Below are 22,700 nucleotides of genomic sequence, written 5' to 3'. Positions count from 1 at the left end.
TTAAATGTCTTTTTTAAAAAAATAGTTCACTTAAAAAATGGTGGGAAAAGGGCAAATAATGAACTTTTCCTTTGGAAACCATGAAACTGTCACAAAGGACAGGTTGTAATGAATCAATTTAATCCAGGCAAACCTGAGAATTTTTTTTTCCCTAAAAGAAGAAGTATAACAGAAATAATAGAAAGGTAATGAAAAACTTCCCCAATCTCATTTTCCAATAAATGGCAACCAGGTATAAGACAGAAGCACAAATTCTAAGAGTGTTTCTTGTCTGTTAATTTTCCTATACCTAAATGGTCAAATGATAAAGGACCTATGTATACTTCTGAAAAATGGAAATATTGACTTTGATATCTTGAACTTCAAAAAGATGCAGAATTTAGTGATAGCACAAAATTTTTTATTATATAAAGAATACGAACATAACAAGGAATCATTTTTGAATTTGAAACTTATTATTTAGATCTTTTATTTTGTAAATGCCACGTCAAAAGTTCCTGCTTCCTAGGGGTGACTCTGCATCTTGTCTAGCCTCTGGATGTATGACCACAGGGAGTATTTAATAACCATGATTTATATTTAATCTCTAGAAGTATATGAATTATAATTTAAAAAGATAATTGGCAATCACCTAAATTGAACAATAGCAAAATGCCATGGTATAAAAACTTGTTACATGGGGAAAACTTCTCAAGATGATTTCATCTCACATAGGCCTTTTGTTTCATTTAACAAGGAGCCTACTGACTGGTTATCTCCAGATCCTGAACTGTGTTTCAAAGAGTGGTTAGAATTTCCTCCTGAGTTGGTGCCCATTTAAGCAACATACCAACTATTATGATGAGCAGCATGGTTAGAATACCAACACAAAAATCATGAATACAGACTTTTCTATGAAAAATTCAAATTTATCTCCCACTCACACCTATGTTTTTCAAAACTAGACACATCCTGTAGGTTTAGAATATATAAGGACTCAAATTTTGAAGGGTGTCTTAATCTCAGACTTTCCTCCACTGCTCACAACCTCAAATGGCCTTGCATATGCTGACAAAGCCCTTCAATTTCACTGTAGTAAGAATTACACTGGGAATTTTCATTCATTTGTTCAGCAAGTATTTATTGAGTGCCCACTATGTTTCAGACACTCTGCTAGGCACTGGGGAAACAGCCATTGCCCTGCCCTCAGGGAGCTTTCAGTTTCGAGTGTTAGAAAGGCACCAAACACATGCACAAATTTATTCTTATTTTCAAGTATGGTAAATGAAAAAGGGAGCAATACAGAGTGTTATAAGAATACACACTAGCTGAAACAGGAGGGAGACGATTAGGAAAGTTTCACAGAGGAGGCTGAGACATCAGAGATGAAGGATGGACAGGAGGAGTTGGATGTGTGTGAGGAGTGGAAATCAGGGGAGGGAGCACTTCTGGCAGAAGGCACAGTGTGTGGACTGGAGGAGAGCCCAGTGTGTCTGAGCAACTGAAAGGTCAATGCGGTTTGAGCACAGGAAGACAGGGAGAGAATGCTGGAAGATGATTCTGGAAAGAGTGACCCAGTTTATAATATATTTGAGTTGTGAATAAGATTCTAGAAAAAGAAAATATAACTTAGGATAAAACATACATAAGACTGAGATTTTGGAGAAAAGAGACAATGTATTATTCCTGAATTTTGACTATACAATTCACTTAATTGGCTAGAAAAAGAACATGTAACACCATAGAAAAGAAGCAAGGTTTTAACTGAAAAGCTCCAGGTTTATCTGGGACATCAGGGATAAGAACATTCAGTGACAAACATCCACTCATTCTTCAAGAGAGGTGGACAGACACAAAGAAAGAGATCACCAGCCAGGCTTGCTAGCTTGACCTCATCACTCACGTAAGACAACATATAAGAGCAGGTTAGAGGATTTTGTAGGGAGAAGACATTAAATTAGAAAACATATCAGTCAGGTGAAGGAGACTGCAAGAGTCCCTTCGAGACACTATCTTCCAGAAGATTGTTGCAATTTGTCTTCTGGATGTATGCTTGCTAAACTGTGGAAATTCCCCCTCTTGATACCCAGTTTAGCTGGAAAAGTTCATGGGAGCTAGTTCATCAGGGCTGATGAGCCAACGATATTGGTGGGTCAAACAGATGCCTTTACAAGGTGGTCAAAAGATCCTCCCCGTAAGAGCCTCTGTGAGGGCAAGAGGATAAAAAAGCAAAACTCTATGGATGTGTGGCTATAGGACAGGAACTAAGGGCCATTCATGAAGGTCAGCCAGGGAGCACGTGTGACCAGTGTCCAGGAAATGCCACGTCAAAAGTTCCTGCTTCCTAGGGGTGACTCTGCATCTTGTCTAGCTTCTGGATGTCTGACCACAGGGAGTATTTAATAACCAAGAGGAAGTCACAGATACCACCTGCTAAGTAGAAAGACTTTTCTGTTGCTGTTTCTCTCCTCAGCTTCAGTTCCAGCATGGCCTCTCAGTGTCCTGACCTCGTAACCGCCAAAGGTCTTATCCTCCACTCTACTTCCGCTCCCAGTGGCCTGGCCTTTGTTGGTGGCTGTACATGCTCTTAAAACCTCAGTTTCGGACATCATTTGTTTCCTCGGGCTCATCCTCAGAATATTTTGACCCTGACCACTCCTCACCTCTGCAGGGTTCTCCAAGCTATTGAACCTACCACATTTTCCCTGCCTGTCCCCCCCACCACCCTTGTTCCTCAACTTCCCTCCTTGCTAGACTGGGTTCCATTCTTCACCATTAAAAATCACTCCCTTATTACTATCTTCAACTCCCTTGCTCTTTTCAATATGGATTTTCCTGTATGAGTAAGACTTCCAACCTTGGTTAATATTAAGTCTCTGCCAAACCCAAGCAGCTGAGTAAGCTAGGAAACAAATAAACAAATTACAATCACGCTGAGTGTTTTGCTTCATATCCGTGATCATAACCCTCAAATGGACCCTCAGTGCTGACTGGAAATAACTACATTTCTCTAGCTAATTTTCTCTCACTCTCTCAATGACTACTTCAAAGTTCCTCCTTTCTCCTCAAACTCCTACTATCTAGACCTTTTACTCACTCCTGCTATTTTTGCTTATTTCAGTGAGAAAACAGACATTTAAAAATAGAGAAATTCAACATTCTGCTACCAAGCTGCCCCACTCACCCTCACATGCCCCATTCACATGACAGTGAAAGAAAGGTATGCATCCCTATCTTAGTCCAGCCCTCAGCTTAATGCTCTGGGTCCTGTCCATCCCTGCAATTTTCCACCCTGCTCTCCATCACTCATTTCCCATCTCTGCTGGAGTACTTCCACTTGGACACCTTCAGTCTTACTATCCGTCTTAAATGTAACCTCCCTTGGTCCCACCCTCACCCTCTCACAAAAACAAAACAAAACAAAAAACACATTATGTACCTTCCTTCACAGTAAATCTCCTTGAGTTATTTCTCATTTCGCATTGTCTTCATTTTTCTTCTCACAGTCTCTTTAGAATTCACTCAAACTAGGCTTTCATCCTGGAGAAGGCAATGGCACCCCACTACTGGAGTAGGAGCCTGGTAGGCTGCAGTCCATGAGGTCGCTAAGAGTCAGACACGGCTGAGCGACTTCACTTTCACTTTTCACTTTCATGCATTGGAGAAGGAAATGGCAACCCACTCCAGTGTTCTTGCCTGGAGAATCCCAGGAACGGCGGAGCCTGGTGGGCTGCCGTCTGTGGGGTCGCACAGAGTCGGACACGACTGAAGCGACTTAGCAGCAGCAGCAGGCTTTCATCCACACTGCGTGTGTGCTTAGCTGTTTCAGTCATGTCTGACTCTTTGCGACCCTATGGACTGTGGCCTGCCAGGCTCCTCTGTCCATGGAATTCTCCAGGCAAGAGTACTGGAGTGGGTTGTCATGCCCTCCTCCAGGGGATCTTCCCGACCCAGGGATCGAATCTGTATCGCCTGTGATTCCTGCATTGCAGGCAGATTCTTTACTGCTGAGCCACTGGGGAAACTCTAATTGACTGAAATCTCTCTTGTTAAAGTCAGTAATGACTGCATAAATACCAAATCCAGTGGCACTTGAAATCAGATATTAACAGGAGTAGTCAGGATGAAGCATTTTTGAAAAGAAAACATGTCAAAGCATCTTTGAAAGTAAGATTTGTATTACTAATGGTGGTGCAGCCAAAGAATAGACAAAATGTACGTGAATTTACTGAAATATAATTTCCCATAGATAGAAAATATGTCAAGAAAATCTTTAATACTGACAAAAGGCTGAGTGTTCACAGAATATTTCATATGTTCATTTAAACTGAAAACCTTTAACAGAAAATCTGATCTGTTAATGTACTCCTGAAGTCACTGGAGTACCCAGAAATCACATCATTTAGTCCATGAATCAAATTTGATCAGTATTTACCACCTCGTTGACACAGCGACACACACAAAAGTGTGTATAACGATTTCCAGTGTGCAACGCAGAAACAGTGCTGTTTGTCCCAGTGCCTCTGGCTTCATCTACACTTCTGCTGGACTTGAAATACGAGAGAAGGAAGCGCCAGCATGGATAATGCTGTGATAACTGGATGAGAAGGCCAGATGGCAAAACAATTTTCTTCTAAGGGCAGAATTCCTTAATGGTTTGTAAAAGAAACATTTCTTGATACAAAACAGTGACTTATGAGTGGAGATCATATAGATATAAAACGTTGGAGTTGAAAATTTTCTAACAACATTCTTCAAATTCTTATTTTATACAGAACGGATTTCATGCCCCCCCAAAAGCCAAATCATCTCCAGAAAAGACACCTAGAACATTTTATACCTTCCATTCTGAAACAGCTATATTCCAACGACAACTGCATTCATATAAACAATTCCAATGTCTCCTCTCAACTCCAAACTTACATAATTCAGCTGCTTGCCTAATGTTATCCCTTAGATCTAAAATCTCCAATAGGTATCAAAAACTTTAAGTAGCTCAAAGATAACCTTTATTCCATTTGTACCCAAATGTATTGATCACCTAATTTTCCTTCTTTGAGTAAACACCATAACCCAGTTGCACAAATCAAAAATCTAGAATTTATCCTTGTTTCTCTATCACTTGTCTTCATAAATATCTGAAAACTTAATTTGTACTTAGCAATAAAACTTTGACACGTTTCGCCCCCACCCCCCGCCTAGGTTATAAAGTGAATGCCAACATCCACATGAATAATAACTACGTCTTTATCACCATTTCTGGAATAAAATGTGCTCTTTGTGAAGTTTCTAAAAATACAAAAGAAATAAATGGGATCTACTGGAGACAATTTTGCAAACTACAAATGCATAGAGGGAGTTAAATCTAAACTTCTTATTTTATTTGAGGTATCTGACTCAAGCTGATTTTGCTTAAACAGTCAAATTTGCTGAGTGGAAAAATTAGCAATTAACATCAAGAAAATATGCAAACAAAAGACTCAGAAGATCCACCTGCCAGGTTTGACTTATTTTGGATTTTAAAAATAGAGTTACTTGATGTGATTTGCAAGTTTCTGACTATTTACAAGGAAATCCAGCATTTGGACTATGCTGTGCTCTATGTGTTTTTGAACTACAACTATGACCATTACCAAGAAGGTATGGGTTAACCCTTTTCTAATTTGTACTGTCGCTCAGAGGCCCCAGCTACAGGGAGGAGCTGTCTGCTGACTCTCAGTGGGGTAGCAGGGTCTCTTTTTGGTTGAACATCTGGAGGTGATCCCCCAGCAAAGCCAAGCCATTGCCTTGCTGGCTAGAAAACACAAGAAGAAACATCTGTGTGACAGATAAATGTGTATGCCTGTGTAATCTCGGCTGAGGCTCCATCTGTAAAACACACCCTGTGTCATTCGTCTGACACCAGGTGAGTTACTCTGGTGGGGAGCCCAGCTGAGATGAAGAAGATGAAGGCTGAGCTGCTGCTTCTGCTCCTTTTATCTTTGCTCACTCTCATCCGTCAGTGTGGCTCTGTATTCGCCATGCTGTGCGTGCATGCTCAGTCGTTTCAGTCGTGTCCGACTCTTTACGACACTATGGACTGTAGCCTGTCAGGCTCCTCTTTCCATGGAATTCTCCAGGCAAGAATACTGGAGTGGGTTGTCATGCCCTCCTCTAGGGCATCTTCCATGCCACTGTATAGCAAGTGTCAGTTCAGTTCAATCGCTCACTTGTGTCTGACTCTTTGCGACCCCATGGACTGCAGCACGCCAGGCCTCCCTGTCCATCACCAACTCCTGGAGTTTACTCAAACTCATGTTCATCGAGTTGCTGATGCCATCCAACCATCTCATCCTCTGTCATCCCCTTCTCCTCCCGCCTTCAATCTTTCCCAGCATCAGGGTTTTTTCAAATGAGTCAGTTCGGTATAGCAAGTGTACCGAACACTAAGAAGGCTGCAGGCGGTACATGGCCATTCTGAATTTGTAGCACACACATATAGGCTCACACTGGAGATTTTACAGACCAGACAGCATGATCATTTATCCAAATCTCTAATACCTTCAAGTATTACAACTTGATTCCTCAATTCTTATCAATCCCTGCCAGGGTAATAAATATAGCAAGTCCATAATTTCAATGTTTTATATTCCATGTTTAAAACTATATATTCTATTAGCAAATGGTGTAAAATTCGTTAAATAGTATTTAAAGACTGTGTTGCTAATCTTTACACCTTAACCCATTTAATTCAATGTGTAAGTTACATTGTTTGATATAAGTCTAGAAGCTAACATAAGCATAGCGCTTTTGAATAAAATATCTTTAAAAATTTTTTATTTTTAAATTTAGCCACAGAAATCCCTCATGTCCCCACAAATATTTTCAGAAATGAATATCAAACTAAGCACAGAAGTATATAAGGAGTAAATCTGTTTTGGATAGACATCTGATTTTCTGAAATTGTCAACAAATCATTCAGCACAAGTGTTTGAATTAAACTATGCAAAATGACCTTTGATCCTACTCATCACTTTCTTATTTTGCCTCAGATTTTAAGACAGATTTTCTTGGGGAATGGCAAAAGGACAAGCATTTTTTTTTTCTTTTAAATACATGTACAATACTTCTTTCGGAAAATAAAACCTTTCTCTTAAGCTCCAAGGAAACTAGATTTAAAAATAATGATAAAATTCTGTCTCAACTCACAAATAGATTAGGTTATGTACCAACTGTTCTCAGAAACAACATGCAGAGTTTGGAGGGCTTTCAAATCGAGAGGCCTACTTAGAGAAGAACTCTGACTCAAGACAAAATACTCCATGTCATTCTGTGCACTTTAGGGAAGAAATCAGAAGAATAAAAGTTAAATAACAAGAGAGAAAAACTTTCTAAGTACTGGTCCATTATTCACATTAATTAAAGGTCTAAACTGAAAAACATCCTTTCTTGCCAATACTGAAGAGATATAAAATTAATCTAGGGTCCAAGTGCATTCTTAAGGAAAGTGTGTTCATTTTTATAACTTTAATTGACTGTCCAAAACAATGCCTGCAATTAAAATACCCTTTATTTGGCTTTTAAAACATCCTAATATTCCAATAACTGTTCACTTCCAGAAAGGAGACTAAAAAATTTCCTCCTCCCAGCTAGTTAAAGTTACCCATTTTTTTTACTCCTTCAACAAATCTTTATTGAGCACTTGCTATATATGCCAGGCCCTGGGAAGACAGTGGTCAGTTAGGCAAGATCCTGTCTCAAGGAGGCTCTTTAGTTCTTCACTTTCTGCCATAAGGGTGGTGTCATCTGCATATCTGAGGGTATTGATATTTCTCCTGGCAATCTTGATTCCAGCTTGTGCTTCCTCCAGCCCAGCGATTCTCATGATGTACTCTGCATATAAGTTAAATAAACAGGGTGACAATATACAGTCTTGACGTACTCCTTTTCCTATTTGGAACCAGTCTGTTGTTCCACGTCCAGTTCTAACTGCTGCTCCCTGACCTGCATACAAGTTTGAGTGAAGAAGAACTAAAGAGCCTCTTGATGAAAGCGAAAGAGGAGAGTGAAAAAGTTGGCTTAAAGCTCAACATACAGAAAACTAGGATCATGACATCTGGTCCCATCACTTCATGGCAGATAGATGGGGAAACAGTGGAAACAGTGGCTGACTTTATTTTTCTGGGCTCCAAAATTACTGCAGATGGCGATTGCGGCCATGACATTAGAAGACGCTTACTCCATGGAAGGAAAGTTATGACCAATCTAGACAGCATATTAAAAAGCAGAGACATTACTTTGCCAACAAAGGTCCGTCTAGTCAAGGCTATGGTTTTTCCAGTGGTCATGTATGGATGTGAGAGTTGGACTATAAAGAAAGCTGAGCGTGGAAGAATTGATGCTTTTGAAATGTGGTGTTGGAGAAGACTCTTGAGAGTCCCTTGGACTGCAAGGACATCCAAACAGTCCATCCTAAAGGAGATCAGTCTTGGGTGTTCATTGGAAGGACTGATGTTGAGGCTGAAACACCAATATTTTGGCCACCTCATGCGAAGAGTTGACTCATTGGAAAAGACCCTGATGCTGGGAAAGATTGAAGGCAGGAGAAGGGGACGACAGAGGGTGAGATGGTTGGATGGCATCATGGACTTGATGGACATGGGTTTGGGTGGACTCCAGGAGTTGGTGAGGGACAGGGAGGCCTGGTGTGCTGCAATTCATGGGGTCGCAAAGAGTTAGACAGGACTGAGTGACTGAACTGAACTAAACTGTCTCAAGGAGAAATAAAAAATAAACAACTGAAGAGTGGAACTTAATGTGACAGTGAACAGTGGGGAAGGAGTAAGTGTGCCTAATCTGCATGAGCAAGGAAGGACCCTCTGAAGAGGTGAGGTTTGAGCTGAGTATTAAGAATACCTGGAGGTTGAACATTCCACCAGAACTGTGACTAGCAGTTCGTTTCATGAGATGGAAGGAGACTGACTGCCCACACACCAGACAGGAGGCCAATGTGGTGGGAGCTCAGCGGGTACAGGAAGGGAGTTGGGAGATACGGTCAATGAGGGGGCAAGAGCCTTGTGGGCCCCTGCAAAGATATCTGGATTTTATCCTACAAACTATAAGGAACAAAACTGGGGACTTTTAAGCAAGTGCTTGATGCAGCGTGATTTGCATTTGTAAAGGATTGCTCTGGAAGCTACCTAAGGTTGGATTTAGGTGGGCAAAAGTGGAAACACGAAGACTGACTTTTGAGAACATAAAATCCCCAGCCAGACTATTGCGGGCATTTCTTAACTACAACACAGATGAACTATTTTTCCTTCTGTTACATCACTGGGTAATTTTATGCCCTTTCATATTACATAATAGGATTTTTCCCCTGATAACCTCCTTCCTGATCTTCAGTTGACAGTACACTTTGAAAGTTTTCTTTTTTCCTTTCTTTAAGGGTAATGAATAGTAGCACAGTGAGGAGAGGCATGCTAGGTTCCTTCGCTCGCCCTTTGATTACTGTTTTTGGACTGTGTCTCAGAATAGACAAGGTCTCAGAGCCAGGGAGCTTATGATCACTTGACTGGTAAACAGCTCGCTTTCTCCCTATTCATCAGTCCCTTGCTCTGGTCAACTGGAAAACAGTACCAGTACTCTTTAAAAAGGACAACCAAGAAGAAACCCCAACAATAAATGTCATGTGAAAAATGCCATGGGCTCAGTGTAGCCAGACTTTTCAATTTTTCATCAATGCCAGAAATCTAGATTTGTATCTGAAATCTTTCTTTAAAGATTGAGTGCTTTTTAAGACACTAGGCAGCCCAAAGACATCAGTTCAACGGAATGGATCCAGTGCATAGACTATCAGCTTCTGACCTCGGCAAAGGTTCCCTTATGCCTCTTCTTGCTTGAACATTTTATGGTTTAGATCATTTAGGGCTGATGTCTACATGCTCTTAAAACACACCATCCTTTCTCTTTCTAACTTATTTCACTCCGTATATTAGGCTCTAGGTTTATCCACTTCATTCAGTTCAGTTCAGTCACTCAGTCGTGTCTGACTCTTTGCGACCCCATGAACCGCAGCACATCAGGCCTCCCTGTCCATCAACAACTTCTGGAGTTCACCCAAACTCATGTGCATCGAGTCGGTGATGCCATCCAGCCATCTCATCCTCTGTCATCCCCTTCTCCTCCTGCCCCCAATCCCTCCCAGCATCAGAGTCTTTTCCAATGAGTCAACTCTTCACGTAAGGTTAGGACTACTCAAATATGTGTGTGTGTGTTTAATCTGAGCAATATTCCATTGTGTATATGTACCACAATTTCTGTATTCATTCATCAGTCAATGGGCATCTAGGTTGCTTCCATGTCCTAGCTGTTGTAAAAAGTGCTGCAGCAAACATTGAGGCACATGCATATCTTTCGACTATGGTTTTCTCAGAGTATATGCCCAGTAGTGGGATGGTTGGGTCATATGGTAGTTCTATTCCTAGTTTTTTAAAGAATCTCCATACTGTTTTCCATAGCGGCTGTATCAACTTGCATTCCCACCAACAGTGCAAGAGGATTCCCTTCTCCATATCCTTTCCAGCATTTATTGTTTGTAGATTTTTTTAATGACGGCCATTCCGACCTGTGTGAGGTGACACCTCATTGTAGTTTTGATTTGCATTCCTCTAATGAGTGATGTTTTGGAGAAGGCAATGGCACCCTACTCCAGCACTCTTGCCTGGAAAATCCCATGGATGGAGGAGCCTGGTTGGCTGCAGTCCATGGGGTCGCGAAGAGTCGGACACGACTGAGGGACTTCACTTTGACTTTTCCCTTTCATGCATTGGAGAAGGAAATGGCAACCCAGTCCAGTGTTCTTGCCTGGAGAATCCCAGGGACGGGGGAGCCTGGTGGGCTGCTGTCTATGGGGTCACACAGAGTCGGACACGACTGAAGCGACTTAGCAGCAGCAGCAGCAGCAGCAATGAGTGATGTTTAGCACCTTTACGTGTATTTTTTGGCCGTTTGTATGTCTTTATAAATATTTTGGAAAAATGTCTGTTTAGGTCTTTGGCCCATTTTTTGATTGGGTTGTTTGTTTTTCTGGTATTGAGCTGTATGAGCTGCTTGCATACTTTGGACATTTGCTGAGTGACATATGGAGCTCAACCCAGTGCTGTGTGAAAACCCAGAGAGAGGGGTGGGGTGAGGAGGGAGATGCGAGGGGTGTTCAAGAGGGAGGGGACATACATATCCTTGTGGCTGATCCAAGTTGAGGTATGGCAGAAACCAGTAAAACATTATAAAGCAATTATCTTACAATTTAAAAAAATTTTTTTAAGGTATAACAAAGAAAAAACAATATACCATCCTTCATACTTTTGATTTATTTTATGTTCCCTAAATGGTCAAAATTTTTACTTTGCCAGGGGTTGGAAGTAAGAGTATGGACTGACTACAAAGGAGAACACAGGGCTATTTTGGAAGTTGAGGGAATAGTTCTATATCTTGATTGTGGTGATTATATGATGATGTGCATTTGTCAAAAATCATTCAACTACACAGCAAAAGGAAAATAAATTACAGTGTGTGAATTATACCTCAATAAAAAATTCAATAACTCATTGTAAAGAACAGACTTTTGGACTCTGTGGGAGAAGGCAAGGGTGGGATGATTTGAGAGAATAACATTGAAACATGTATATTATCATATGTGAAATAGATCGCCAGTCCAGGTTCGATGCATGAGACAGGATGCTCAGGGCTGGTGCACTGGGATGACCTTGAGGGATCGGATGGGGAGGGAGGTGGGAGGGAGGTTCAGGATGGGGAACACATGTACACCCAGAGCTGATTCATGTCAATGTACAGCAAAAACCACCACTATATTTTAAAGTAATTAGCTTCTAATTAAAATAAATTTTAAAAATTCAATAACTAACATAATATTGTTCCAAAGAGAAAAACAAGGTCAGCTTCATGATGAATACAAAGATACAAGAGATAGCTGAAACAAAATTTAGTGGTCTGGTTTACAACAAAGTAGCTTGATGTAATACTGAGGGAAGTGAGAAATGTGTGTCTTAGAAATATTCTACTACTTCCAGAGAGCTACTTTCATTAACAGAATGAGGAAAATAGAACTTGGTGCTATCAGTTCAGTTCAGTTCAGTCGCTCAGGCATGTCCGACTCTTTGTGACCCCATGAATCTCAGCACGCCAGGCCTCCCTGTCCATCACCAACTCCCAAAGTTCACTCAAACTCACGTCCATCAAGTCGATGATGCCATCCAGCCATCTCATCCTCTGTCATCCCCTTCTCCTCCTGCTCCCAATCCTTCTCAGCATCAGAGTCTTTTCCAATGAGTCAACTCTTCGCATGAGGCGGCCAAAGTACTGGACTTTCAGCTTTAGCATCATTCCTTCCAAAGAACACCCAGGGCTGATCTTCTTTAGAATGGACTGGTTGGATCTCCTTGCAGTCCAGGGGACTCTCAAGAATTTTCTCCAACACCACAGTTCAAAAGCATCAATTCTTCGGCACTCAGCTTTCTTCACAGTCCAACTCTCACATCCATACATCACCACTGGAAAAACCATAGCCTTGACTAGACATACCTTTGTCGGCAAAGTAACGTCTCCGCTTTTCAATATGCTATCTAGGTTGGTCATAATTTTTCTTCCAAGGAGCAAGTGTCTTTTAATTTCATGGCTGCAGTCACCATCTGCAGTGATTTTGGAGCCCAAAAAAATAAAGTCTGACACTGTTTCCACTGTTTCCCCATCTATTTCCCAAGAAGTGATGGGACCGGATACTGCGTTAAATATAAGGATTTCTTATTATGTTTACAAAGCACTTTCAGAACATCTTCTCATGTAATTCTCACTAAAAACCTCTAAAATGTATAGATCAGAGCATTGGAGGACAAAGAGGGTACAGTTTGGGCATAATGGCAAAACAAACAAATAATTGTGCAGGGCATCAGAAACTTCTGTTGAAAAGGCTACTCAGCACTCTAGATTTTGCAATTCATAGGAACTATGTATTCTGTAAACCTATCTTTGATTAGAATTATCTACTTGCAAGTCTATGAGCCATTTGAGGGGAAAAACATACCTTTATTTTAATTTCTAGGATGCAACATAATGGTTGCTAATAAATCTTTTTAGAACATCAATTATTCCACGCCAGGAAATTATTTTTTAGAAGTGAGTTTTTATTGCTGGTTGATATAACTAAGCTGATAGCAAGAGAGTAGTGGTATATTTAGGATATGAGAGCATAGCCCTGGAGTCAATTCTGCCTGAAGGATGGGAATACTCCAGACCGTATGACATTTCAGGGTCACTGTAATCCCTTAGTTTTCATAAATATTTAAAGAAAGAGAAGAAAGATACAGAGGGGAAAAAAAACCCCTAAAATCAAGAACTTACAAGCATCCAAAATCTGTAACAAAGCGACTGCTACACATTCGTGGTTTTTATGTCCGCAAATCACTTAGTTATATTAAAAATTCCTTAGTAAGACTTAATTATTTCATTCTGTCAAATGAAACTATTTGTCAAGGTTGGGAAACAACCAAATTATTTAGTTTCCCTCTCCTTTTGAACTCCTGGAATCAACATCAGTCAAAGCACTCACATGGTCCAATTCCCCAGATAGTTTTCTTCCCCCTATTTTCTTACCTCATAGTCATGTCCAACTATTGTTTTTCTCCTTCAATAAAAGCATCTCTGACTAGATTAACAGCGCAGAGTGAAAAGGAAAGGTCGAGGTCCTTCCCTTGGTCTTCAAGTTATGAAAGCAGTACTGGGAACATTTATGAATGTTACACATTAATCCACTGAAATGGTCATTTAGTTTCTTTTCCAAACACAGGATTTCATCACATCTAATAATAAAGCAACAAGCCATTTTCTGTATATTTTAAACCATGGACTTGTAATTATATGAAAAGCTTCTATATGAATTCTCTGTGATGATGTAAGCTGGTACTGCAGCATAAATGGGTTTTTTTGAAGCTCAATACATACCTACAAGGATCTGTTTACACTGGGCTAATCATGTCGAAATAGCATCTATTTGAGAGTAAAGTCAAAGTTTCTTTTACAAACCTCTATAGATAGATAAATAATCTAGGAGGCTTTTTATAGTTATAAAATTAAGGCTGCTTTTCAATGCCTGCTAAAGTTTTTGGACATACTATCCATCTAATGGGCAAAATGTAATCCTAAATTGGTGATTAAAGACTCTGCATAAAAACAAGCTGTCATGTGGATAGAGAGAAATTAAACCTGACAACAGTAATGCTGACTTTCCTAAATGAAAGCCCAGTTCAAGTTTCTACTCATCCATTTCTCAAAACTTAAAAAAAGGCATTTTCCAACCACTCATAGATGAGATGCCAACATTTGCATTTCAGTTGAACCTGATGAAGTCAGTTGATTTTTCAGCTTTAGGCTTGCTCAGAACTCCTGTCAGAAAATGTCTGCCCATCTAAAAAACATAGCAATGTTACAACACAGGAGGAAGGAATGAAGCATGCCTGGCTGTAGTATTTCTCTACTGTAGCTGGTTCTCTACTGCATTCACACCCCACCACTGGAAACCCAAGAGAACATCTGGAAGGACCACCATTGGGTCCATATAAAGACACTTCCAAGGGAGTAATTGGATGGAGGGCAATGCGTAGAGAACTAGGAATCAAGGTCAGGAAATGGGATTTCTTCATCCTGGCAAATCCAAACCAATACCTAAAAAATAAGATGACCTTCCTTTTTTGTTGGTTTGTTTGCCATGTTTTTCATTGTAAGTTTCCTACTTTGGGCAAAAATAAAATTAGGAAAACCTTGTCTCCTTGGTGATAAAAAACAACACTGAAAATCACTGGCCCAAGTTTAGGTTAAGGACAGGATTTTTTGTCAGACAACCTATGCTGGCATCCCAGCTCTGTCCACTACTAATCTGGTCATCTTGATCAACTTAGTTACAAAAGAACTAAGAAGAAAATAAACTTTCTTCATAGTAAAAAAAAAAAAAGTGTATTATAGTTTGAGGAGATGATACACATAAGAATGCTGGCATGGTGTCCCAGCTCATGGAAGAGCCTATACAGAGAAGAGAGCTGGCACTACTTAAAGGAACCTATCCCTAAAGATCCTTTGGGAACTTTCTGGAGAGATGCAAGTTGTGTAAAAGATTGGGAGGAAAAGACACACTAGGAGAAACAGGTGTAGCAAAAAAGCAAAAATTGGTACATGGTCCTTATGTAATTATTCACAAAATTTTTATCTTACAAGTAAGGCATGGATAGAATTCACCTTATTAAAATAAACTAATATGAAAAAATAAAAAATAAAAACAATAAAATAAAATGAACTAATATGATGTGTGACTTCAAAATATGTAAACTTTTGGGATTGTAAATGTCTACGTAATTGCTCAAAATTTAGACATGTTTTTAGGGACACTTTATAAGAAGAAACATATGCACACACACAAAACCATGCTATGTGTGTATGTGACTACAGGCACGAAAGAATATTCTCCTCTAGCCTGTTCTGGATGGATTACTGGGGACAAGAAATGAGTATGAATCATGAGGAGTTAAGGAGAAAATGTAATATCTATGCTAGAAAATTATGGCAAGAAAAGGAATACAATAGACACTACTCAAATAAAGGGTCAAATTCTCTTCCAAACCTGATGAACGCTCCCCATTAGCTCTGTACCAGCATTTGAGCTTAATTATATTCATGCCTTGCTTGTCAGACATAATATCTACCTGTTTTAATTAGGGCAATGCAGGACATCTGCTCAGCCTCCCCTTTACTGCTCTTGTCTTAGATATATTTTTATTATGATAAAATAGCACTCATGTCAAAATGCCTAAGTATCATAGTAACAAATATATAATAAATACTTATATCTAGAGTGAACCTTGACATGTATAAGATATCATCTCATGATTTGTGTGGGCTTTTTTTTTAAGTGTTGGCTGATATCCAGTCATAGGAATGCATAAGATATTTATCACAGAGCATTTTACAAAGAAAGAAAGAGAGAGGGAGTAAGGGAGGGAGAGAAAGAGAGAGCAAGGGAAAGACAGAGTGCAAGAGACAGAGAGACAGAGACAGAGAGAAGGGAGAGGAAAATATATAAACAGTACACAATAATCCTGAGAGAAACTAAACAAGTCTGAAACTTGTTTCCTCAAAGAAAACAATTTCCTTCCTCATGTCCTCTATCCTAATACTTAATATATTGTATTGCTATTTACTGGAATATTTCAGTCCCCTGCTGCCCATATGTTAAGTTCCATGAGGATGCTGAATGCTGTTTTCTGACTGCCTAAAATAGTGTCTGGTACTAATCAAGTAAGAATTCAGTAATGATTTGCTAAGTGGATACTTACATAGATTCGTGTTGTGCTTAGTTACTCAGTCATGTCAGGCTCTTTGCGACCCCATGGACTGTAGCCCACCAGGCTCCTCTGTCTGTGGGGATTCTCCAGGCAAGAATACTGGAGTGGGTTGCCATTCACTCCTAGAGGGCATTGTCCCAATCCAGGGATAGAACCCAGGTCTCCCACATTTCAGGAGGACTCTTTACCATCTGAGCCACTAGGGAAGTCCATGAATACTGGAGTGGGTAGCCTATTTCTTCTCTAGGGGATCTTCCCTAGGATCTTCCCCAGGATCTTCCCGACCCAGGAATCAAACCAGGGTCTCCTGCATTTCAGGCGGATTCTTTACCAGCTGAGCCACCAGGGAAGCCCCTTGCATAGATAATACCATTCAAATAAGTATTGAAATAAGAAATAATTTTCTTAAAATTTCTTCTCATACAGATTTGACAAGATGAATATGAAAAACATAGGTATTAGAAAAGATATAAAATTTTAGTTAAAATAGAAACAATTAGGCAGCAATCAGTGCTATTAATACTATAACTAAGAAATAATTCAAAGAACAATGTTGTCATTTGGAAGGGGGACAGAGATCTATGTCAAATTTTCTCACAATAAAGATGCTTGAATATACTTTGGAAAATTTCTGTGTATCATTCAGAGAGTGATGTGACTTGACATTTGCCCTACTATTAATCAGGCAGTGGTCACAGTACTCCTTCAAAAATCATAAAAATGTCCAAGCAACTGTGGTATTTTGTTTTCATCAGTCATAGTTTTTACCAGAAAATCTGTGGCAATATTTAAACTTGAAAAGGGTTCAGAAGAAAACTACCAGTATTCTCCTATATTTTTGTTTGCTATTTTGTATTTACAAGGAAAATTTTATTTTAGAAAACCACTTTTTTCCAATAAAAAAAATTAAAAGATACTGGCAAAAGTAACAGTCTTCTTTGATCCTCATATTAAAAGCCTTTTAACATTTTTTTAAACATGAAGGTACTATATATTAGCGATAAAATTGTTCAGAAGCATTTCTGAATTTTTCAAATGTTTTTAAAAAAAAAAAACCCAAGATAACAAATGTTGTAAGCCATGATTTTCTTATGGTTAAGCTTCTTAAAATGCTTTCAGTGAAAACAAAATATACAAACTTATAAGCAAAGATAAAACAATCTGACATTTTCCACTCATTTTGTTTTTAGCTTGTCCAATTTTTTTCTGGTAGATAAAGCAATACAAATACTATACAAACCCATTCTAGGGATATTTCTGCTAAGCTAGTAAGCACTTAAAACATACTTACATGAGCTTTAGCATCTTATGACACACAAATTTCCCATGTAAATGTCATTTAAGTAGTAGGTAGCAGGTAGGCAAATTGTTTAGTATGCTTAATAACATTTACATTGTATGGTTATAACAAATATGACTGACTGCTTTCATAAATGCATTCAAATAACAGCAAGATATGAGAAAGTCTTTAAAATTTAGTAAGTTGATCACTGTACAAACTGCTCTGAAAAAGTATACTGTTGCTTCTAATTCTTCTAAAGATTATTAGCAATTCAAATCAGTAATTAAAATTTTCATACCAGGAAGGCTAATCATATTTAATGTGATGTAAATTTAGAGATAAATCTGCTTATTTTTTCTTTCTTCTCACTCCACTTTTCCTCAAAGTTTCTAAATTCCTCAAAAAAGAACCATAAAGCAAATTGGAGGGAATAAAAGGAGAAGACATATAAAATATGTCATCTATACACTTATATCTGCATATGTGCCTATATTTCCTGTTGTAATAAATATCACAAGAGAGTAAGGACTATGTGTTTATGATGCCAACTATTTGGCTGTTTGATGAGTCACTAAAGATTTGTCCATGATAACAGAAGGGAGAAAAGATATAAACTAAAGTTTCTGTGGTTATTTCTCATTAATGGTTATTCTACATGATATCCATACATATATTATTATGCAGAAACCTGTTTTCTTTTGGCATCTAAGTTTGCCTTCTCCTGACATGAAATAAATGTTTTGATTACTTCATGGAAAAGGTGAACAGTAGCTATTCACTCATTAGTGGTTCTATTATTGTGAATACCATAGAATGGGATGGAGTTCAATATTTATTTAAGAAGATTCTTCTCTATTCCCTTAGACAATTGAGGACAGGTGAAATATTTTCAAAATCTGGAGAATACCCAGTGTGCATATGCCATCTTGATTCTTGATTAAACATATGGAATACATACAAGGAGGAAAGCCAAGGAGAGACCTGCTTGAGTAATCTAAACACCCAAGTTGAGAGAGGTTAATATATAAAGATCAGCTTTGTACTTTGAAGTTTTCTGGGCTTCATTTTGCCTAATTAAGACAAGATTTAATAATCAAACCACTGTACAAGCATGTAGTATAGGTTTGTTTCTAATTTTGGAAGGAATTCTTAACAGAGTCCAAAGAATCAGCTCCACATGGAAGAAGGTCTCTGATAAGATTTGCTTTTCTCATTTCTGAAATGCAAATGCCTGCTTTCCATCTTAGTTTCTTTCATGTGACTGAGCTTAGCATCTGCCTGTCAGAATCTCGAGTGTGATACTAAAATACAATAATTCTGTCCAATATTAACATACCACTTGAGTTTGAAGCAGTGGGAACTCTAGATCATAAAAAAATGCATTCCAAAATATTCTTAAAGGTATTCATAGAAATCATCTGTAGATGGTGATTTCAAAGGGATCAATTTACCTCATATACCTGTAAGAGAATACACCTCCATATAGTTCTAGGAAATAGAACCGAGTAGCAGAAAGTGTATTCACAATCAGATGCTACTTTTCTTCCCACAGATAGAGAAGCCTGGCAGGCTACAGTCTGTGAGGTTGCAAAAGAATCGGACATGACTTAGCAATTAAATAACAACTACTACTTTTCTAAATGAATCTAATTCCAGATCAAAATATTGTGAGGTGAACAGTAAGAATTCCCAGCCTTTCCTTTCATACTGGATAATGTTCCAAGAATACCTGGTAATTTTAAGCTGTGCTAATATACCACAAAAGAAACAAATCAACATAACTCTACCATAATACAGTAAATGTACAGAATGACATTGAGGACAAGGAGTAATATGCCATTATACAAGGAGAAAAATCAGTTCCCCTCTGACAAGACTTGTTTTAAGATAATTTGATAAATTTAGAGAAATACTGAAGCAGTAAGATAGGCATTAACCTGATGATATACTAATAGAAAGAGTCTGAAATATAGTGAAATACAATCTGCAGTGCAGCAAATGATGATTGGAGAGGCAGCTGGCACTCCCAGCCACCCCCACCCCAATATACACACATACATGTCCTTTGTGAACACTGCAAAGGGTTGGGCTGGGGGAATTTGTTTTCAGTATCGTGCTCTTCAGTCTATGCTACCTTCATGTATCTGCCTTGTTAAGATGGAGGCCAAAGATGAGAAAACATCTCTAATCCCACCTGCAATAAGGTGAGCACATGATAAAGATCCCCTTCTCTTACGATCAGAAAGATGATTAGACCTTTGCCCATGAGGTTTTGTTTCATTTATGCTCAGTCGCTTCAGTTGTGTCCGACTTTGTGCAACCCCAGGGACTGTAGCCCACCAGGTTCCTCTGTCCATGGGATTCTCCAGGCAAGAATACTGGAGTGGGTTGTCATCTTATCCTCCAGGGGATCTTCCTGACCCAGGGATCAAACTCCCATCTCTTATGTCTCCTGCAATGGCAAGTGGGTTCTTTACCACTAGTACCACCTGGGAAGCCCTGTTTTGCTTATATCAGAATATGACAGCACACTTACATACTAAACCAATTTTTAGCTATCCAATGATCAGTAAACAGGACATTGTTTCTCAATATAATGCCTCTAGCAGATATTTGTAAGTAATATAGAAACAAAGGAGAAAGGATAGAATTTTGATATTCAGGACCTTTCATTTTCCAGGAATGAAAGGATTCTCCTTTGTAAGGCTACCATGGCAGAAAGCAGTAGCTAAACACTGTGCAGACCAGTTTTGCTTACAGATTCATTGAAAATGCTCTCCTGGCCTGTGTGACACATTATATTAGAATGACTGTCTGTGGCTGCCTCAGCAGGAGAGCTCCGGAGGATGTGCTGTGACTCAGGCCTCTGCTGTCCATTTCTGACACAGACAGACTACCACAAACTGCCGAGAAACTGCTTCAGCACTGATTGGACTAAAATTTGGACATATTAAAAAACAAATGTAACATGTTTACATACAAGTTGCAGAGAAACACCTAACTGGCTAACCTTTCCACAGCTGCCAACACCTGTGCAAACCTCAACTCTGCCTCAAACCTTTACTGCAGTAACAAAACACGGGGCTCTGCACACACATTTCTGTATGTGCTGCTGCATTCAGATATGTACTCAGTCAGAAAAGACTTTCCAATCTAGGACCTCGATTTTGCTACAAATGTCCTATGAATGCAGTGATGGAGAAGACAGTGGTATTGTGATGGTGTCCTTGAGCCCTGACAGCAGGGCCAGGAGGGCAGTCTCCAGGTCATTGTGATGGACACCAACATTCTCTCTTGTATGCCCATATCAGTGACGAGAACCCCAGATTCCACACTGGTGGCTGTGGTGTGTTGACATCGCTTGGGAACTTACCTTGTTCATGTGGATCTGCTGCTGGTATTGCTTCTGCTTCTCCAAGAACTGCTGGTGCTGCTGCTGAATGACCAGCTGAGCCAAGGTGCTCTGAGGCAAAGGTGCAGACTGGGTTCGATTCAGGGGTCTGTGTCGGGGTAATTTGTGGGTACCTCTAATGCCGGGTGAAATTCTCTCTTTTGTTGCCAAGGGAGACTGAGGATGTAAGGGAACTCCACCTGGAAAGAAAAAAAAAAAAATATATATATATATATAGGTACTTACAGAGACACATACACAATTTAAGAAAAGACAAGAAACTACAGAAGATAGCTATGGGATAAGTTTTATGAAAAGCAGTATACTATTGGCCATATATCAGAAGAAGGCTAGGTTGGGTGTGTTAGTCACTCAGTCTTGTCCGACTCTGTGACCCCACGGAACGTAGCCCGCCAGCCTCCACTGTCCATGGGATTATCCAGACAAGAATACTAGAGTGGGTTGCCATGCCCTTCTCCAGGGGATCTTCCAGACCCAGGGATCGAACCTGGGTTTCCTGCATGGCGGGCAGGCTCTTTACCATCTGAGCCACTAGGGATGCCCAGATTGGGTAGGGTGGAGGCAAAAATGCCAGTGCATTGGGCAGATACGCATCTGATCAATGACTCACCTACAGTCCACTCTGGTATATCTGAAGGTTAAAGAAGGTGAGTTTTTTTCCAGAGATCTAGGGGAATAAATACAGGTAATAGTCTTTTCCACAGTACTAGGTATCAGGGAAACCTCTGCATGACAATGTGAAGTTTTACTAGGTCTTGAGGCAAAGAGACATTATGTTGGCTTGCTGATAAAAACAAAAGCCCTAACATAACCTACAAATGATGCCATTATAAATTACCAGCCACAAGAAGTTTTTGCTGTCTCATTTGTTCTTTCAATAATAGATGCTGTAGGAGAGCTTGGTGGCTGCTGTTGGGCTTTCCCTCCAAAGTAACGTGGGGATGGCTTGAAGACGCCGGGATGCTGCCCCCGTATTGCCCAGGCAGAGGAACACCTTGCCTGAGTGTCTGGGTCTCACACTTCTGTTTTTCCTTGAGTGAATTTGAAGCCTGTGTCAAGAAATAATAAAGATGTTAATCCGCTTTCATCCATATGGGTCATTAGGTCTGTAAATCATTAGACTGGTTTCTCATTCCATAATTTCCCCTGCCACCAAAAAGCCTTATCTTACTCAATGGCTGAGTAGGGAAAATGGACAACAGTATGTCTTTTGAACTAAGTGAATGAACATAGGGGAAAAAAAAACAAAGCTGGAGCACTGGAGACAGTTTAGTATTGCGTATCATTGTACTGAAGCCCAAATAAAACTTTTCCTAAAAGGTTAAAAATTATTTTAGGCTTAATAACTGGGAAGTTTATTTCTAAAATATTTTAACATATTGTTTAAGTAAAAGGTATATTAGAAAAGTAAAATTTATTCAGATTGCTAAACTCATGACTACACAATAGTGATTAAAAGCTGGAAATAAAATGGTTTGTAATTCGGGAGTTTCAAGCAGGAGAAACAATGCACTCTTTATATGTCCTCTAATACATTCACAGAGCTGTGGGTGTCCAATATTTAATTTTTAAAATAAAATTCTTGAGATAAGTCAATGAAAGATTATATAAAATATGAAAAAATTTTATTTAAATGTGT

At 39.3% G+C, this 22,700-nt stretch overlaps 1 protein-coding gene across 11 annotated transcripts in view; it reads right to left on the bottom strand.

Moving 5' to 3' along the window:
- Positions 1 to 22,700, bottom strand: part of HDAC9 (histone deacetylase 9) — a 992,890-nt gene that overhangs the window by 381,461 nt on the left and 588,729 nt on the right. For all 11 annotated transcript variants that reach the window (XR_009735813.1, XM_061413649.1, XM_061413654.1 and 8 more), the window contains 2 exons: positions 21,900 to 22,110; positions 21,023 to 21,240 (listed from right to left, as the gene is read on the bottom strand). Coding sequence is in view for 10 of the 11 variants with exons in the window: in XM_061413649.1 (XP_061269633.1) it covers positions 21,023 to 21,240; positions 21,900 to 22,110 (429 nt within the window). In the remaining variant the exon portion in view is untranslated. The remainder of the gene's footprint in view (positions 1 to 21,022; positions 21,241 to 21,899; positions 22,111 to 22,700) is intronic.

Source organism: Bos javanicus, chromosome 4 (assembly GCF_032452875.1).
Source record: "Bos javanicus breed banteng chromosome 4, ARS-OSU_banteng_1.0, whole genome shotgun sequence".
Lineage (NCBI taxonomy): Eukaryota > Metazoa > Chordata > Mammalia > Artiodactyla > Bovidae > Bos > Bos javanicus.
Note: the sequence above shows the minus strand (reverse complement) of the source record. Positions and strands in the feature narration are given on the sequence as shown.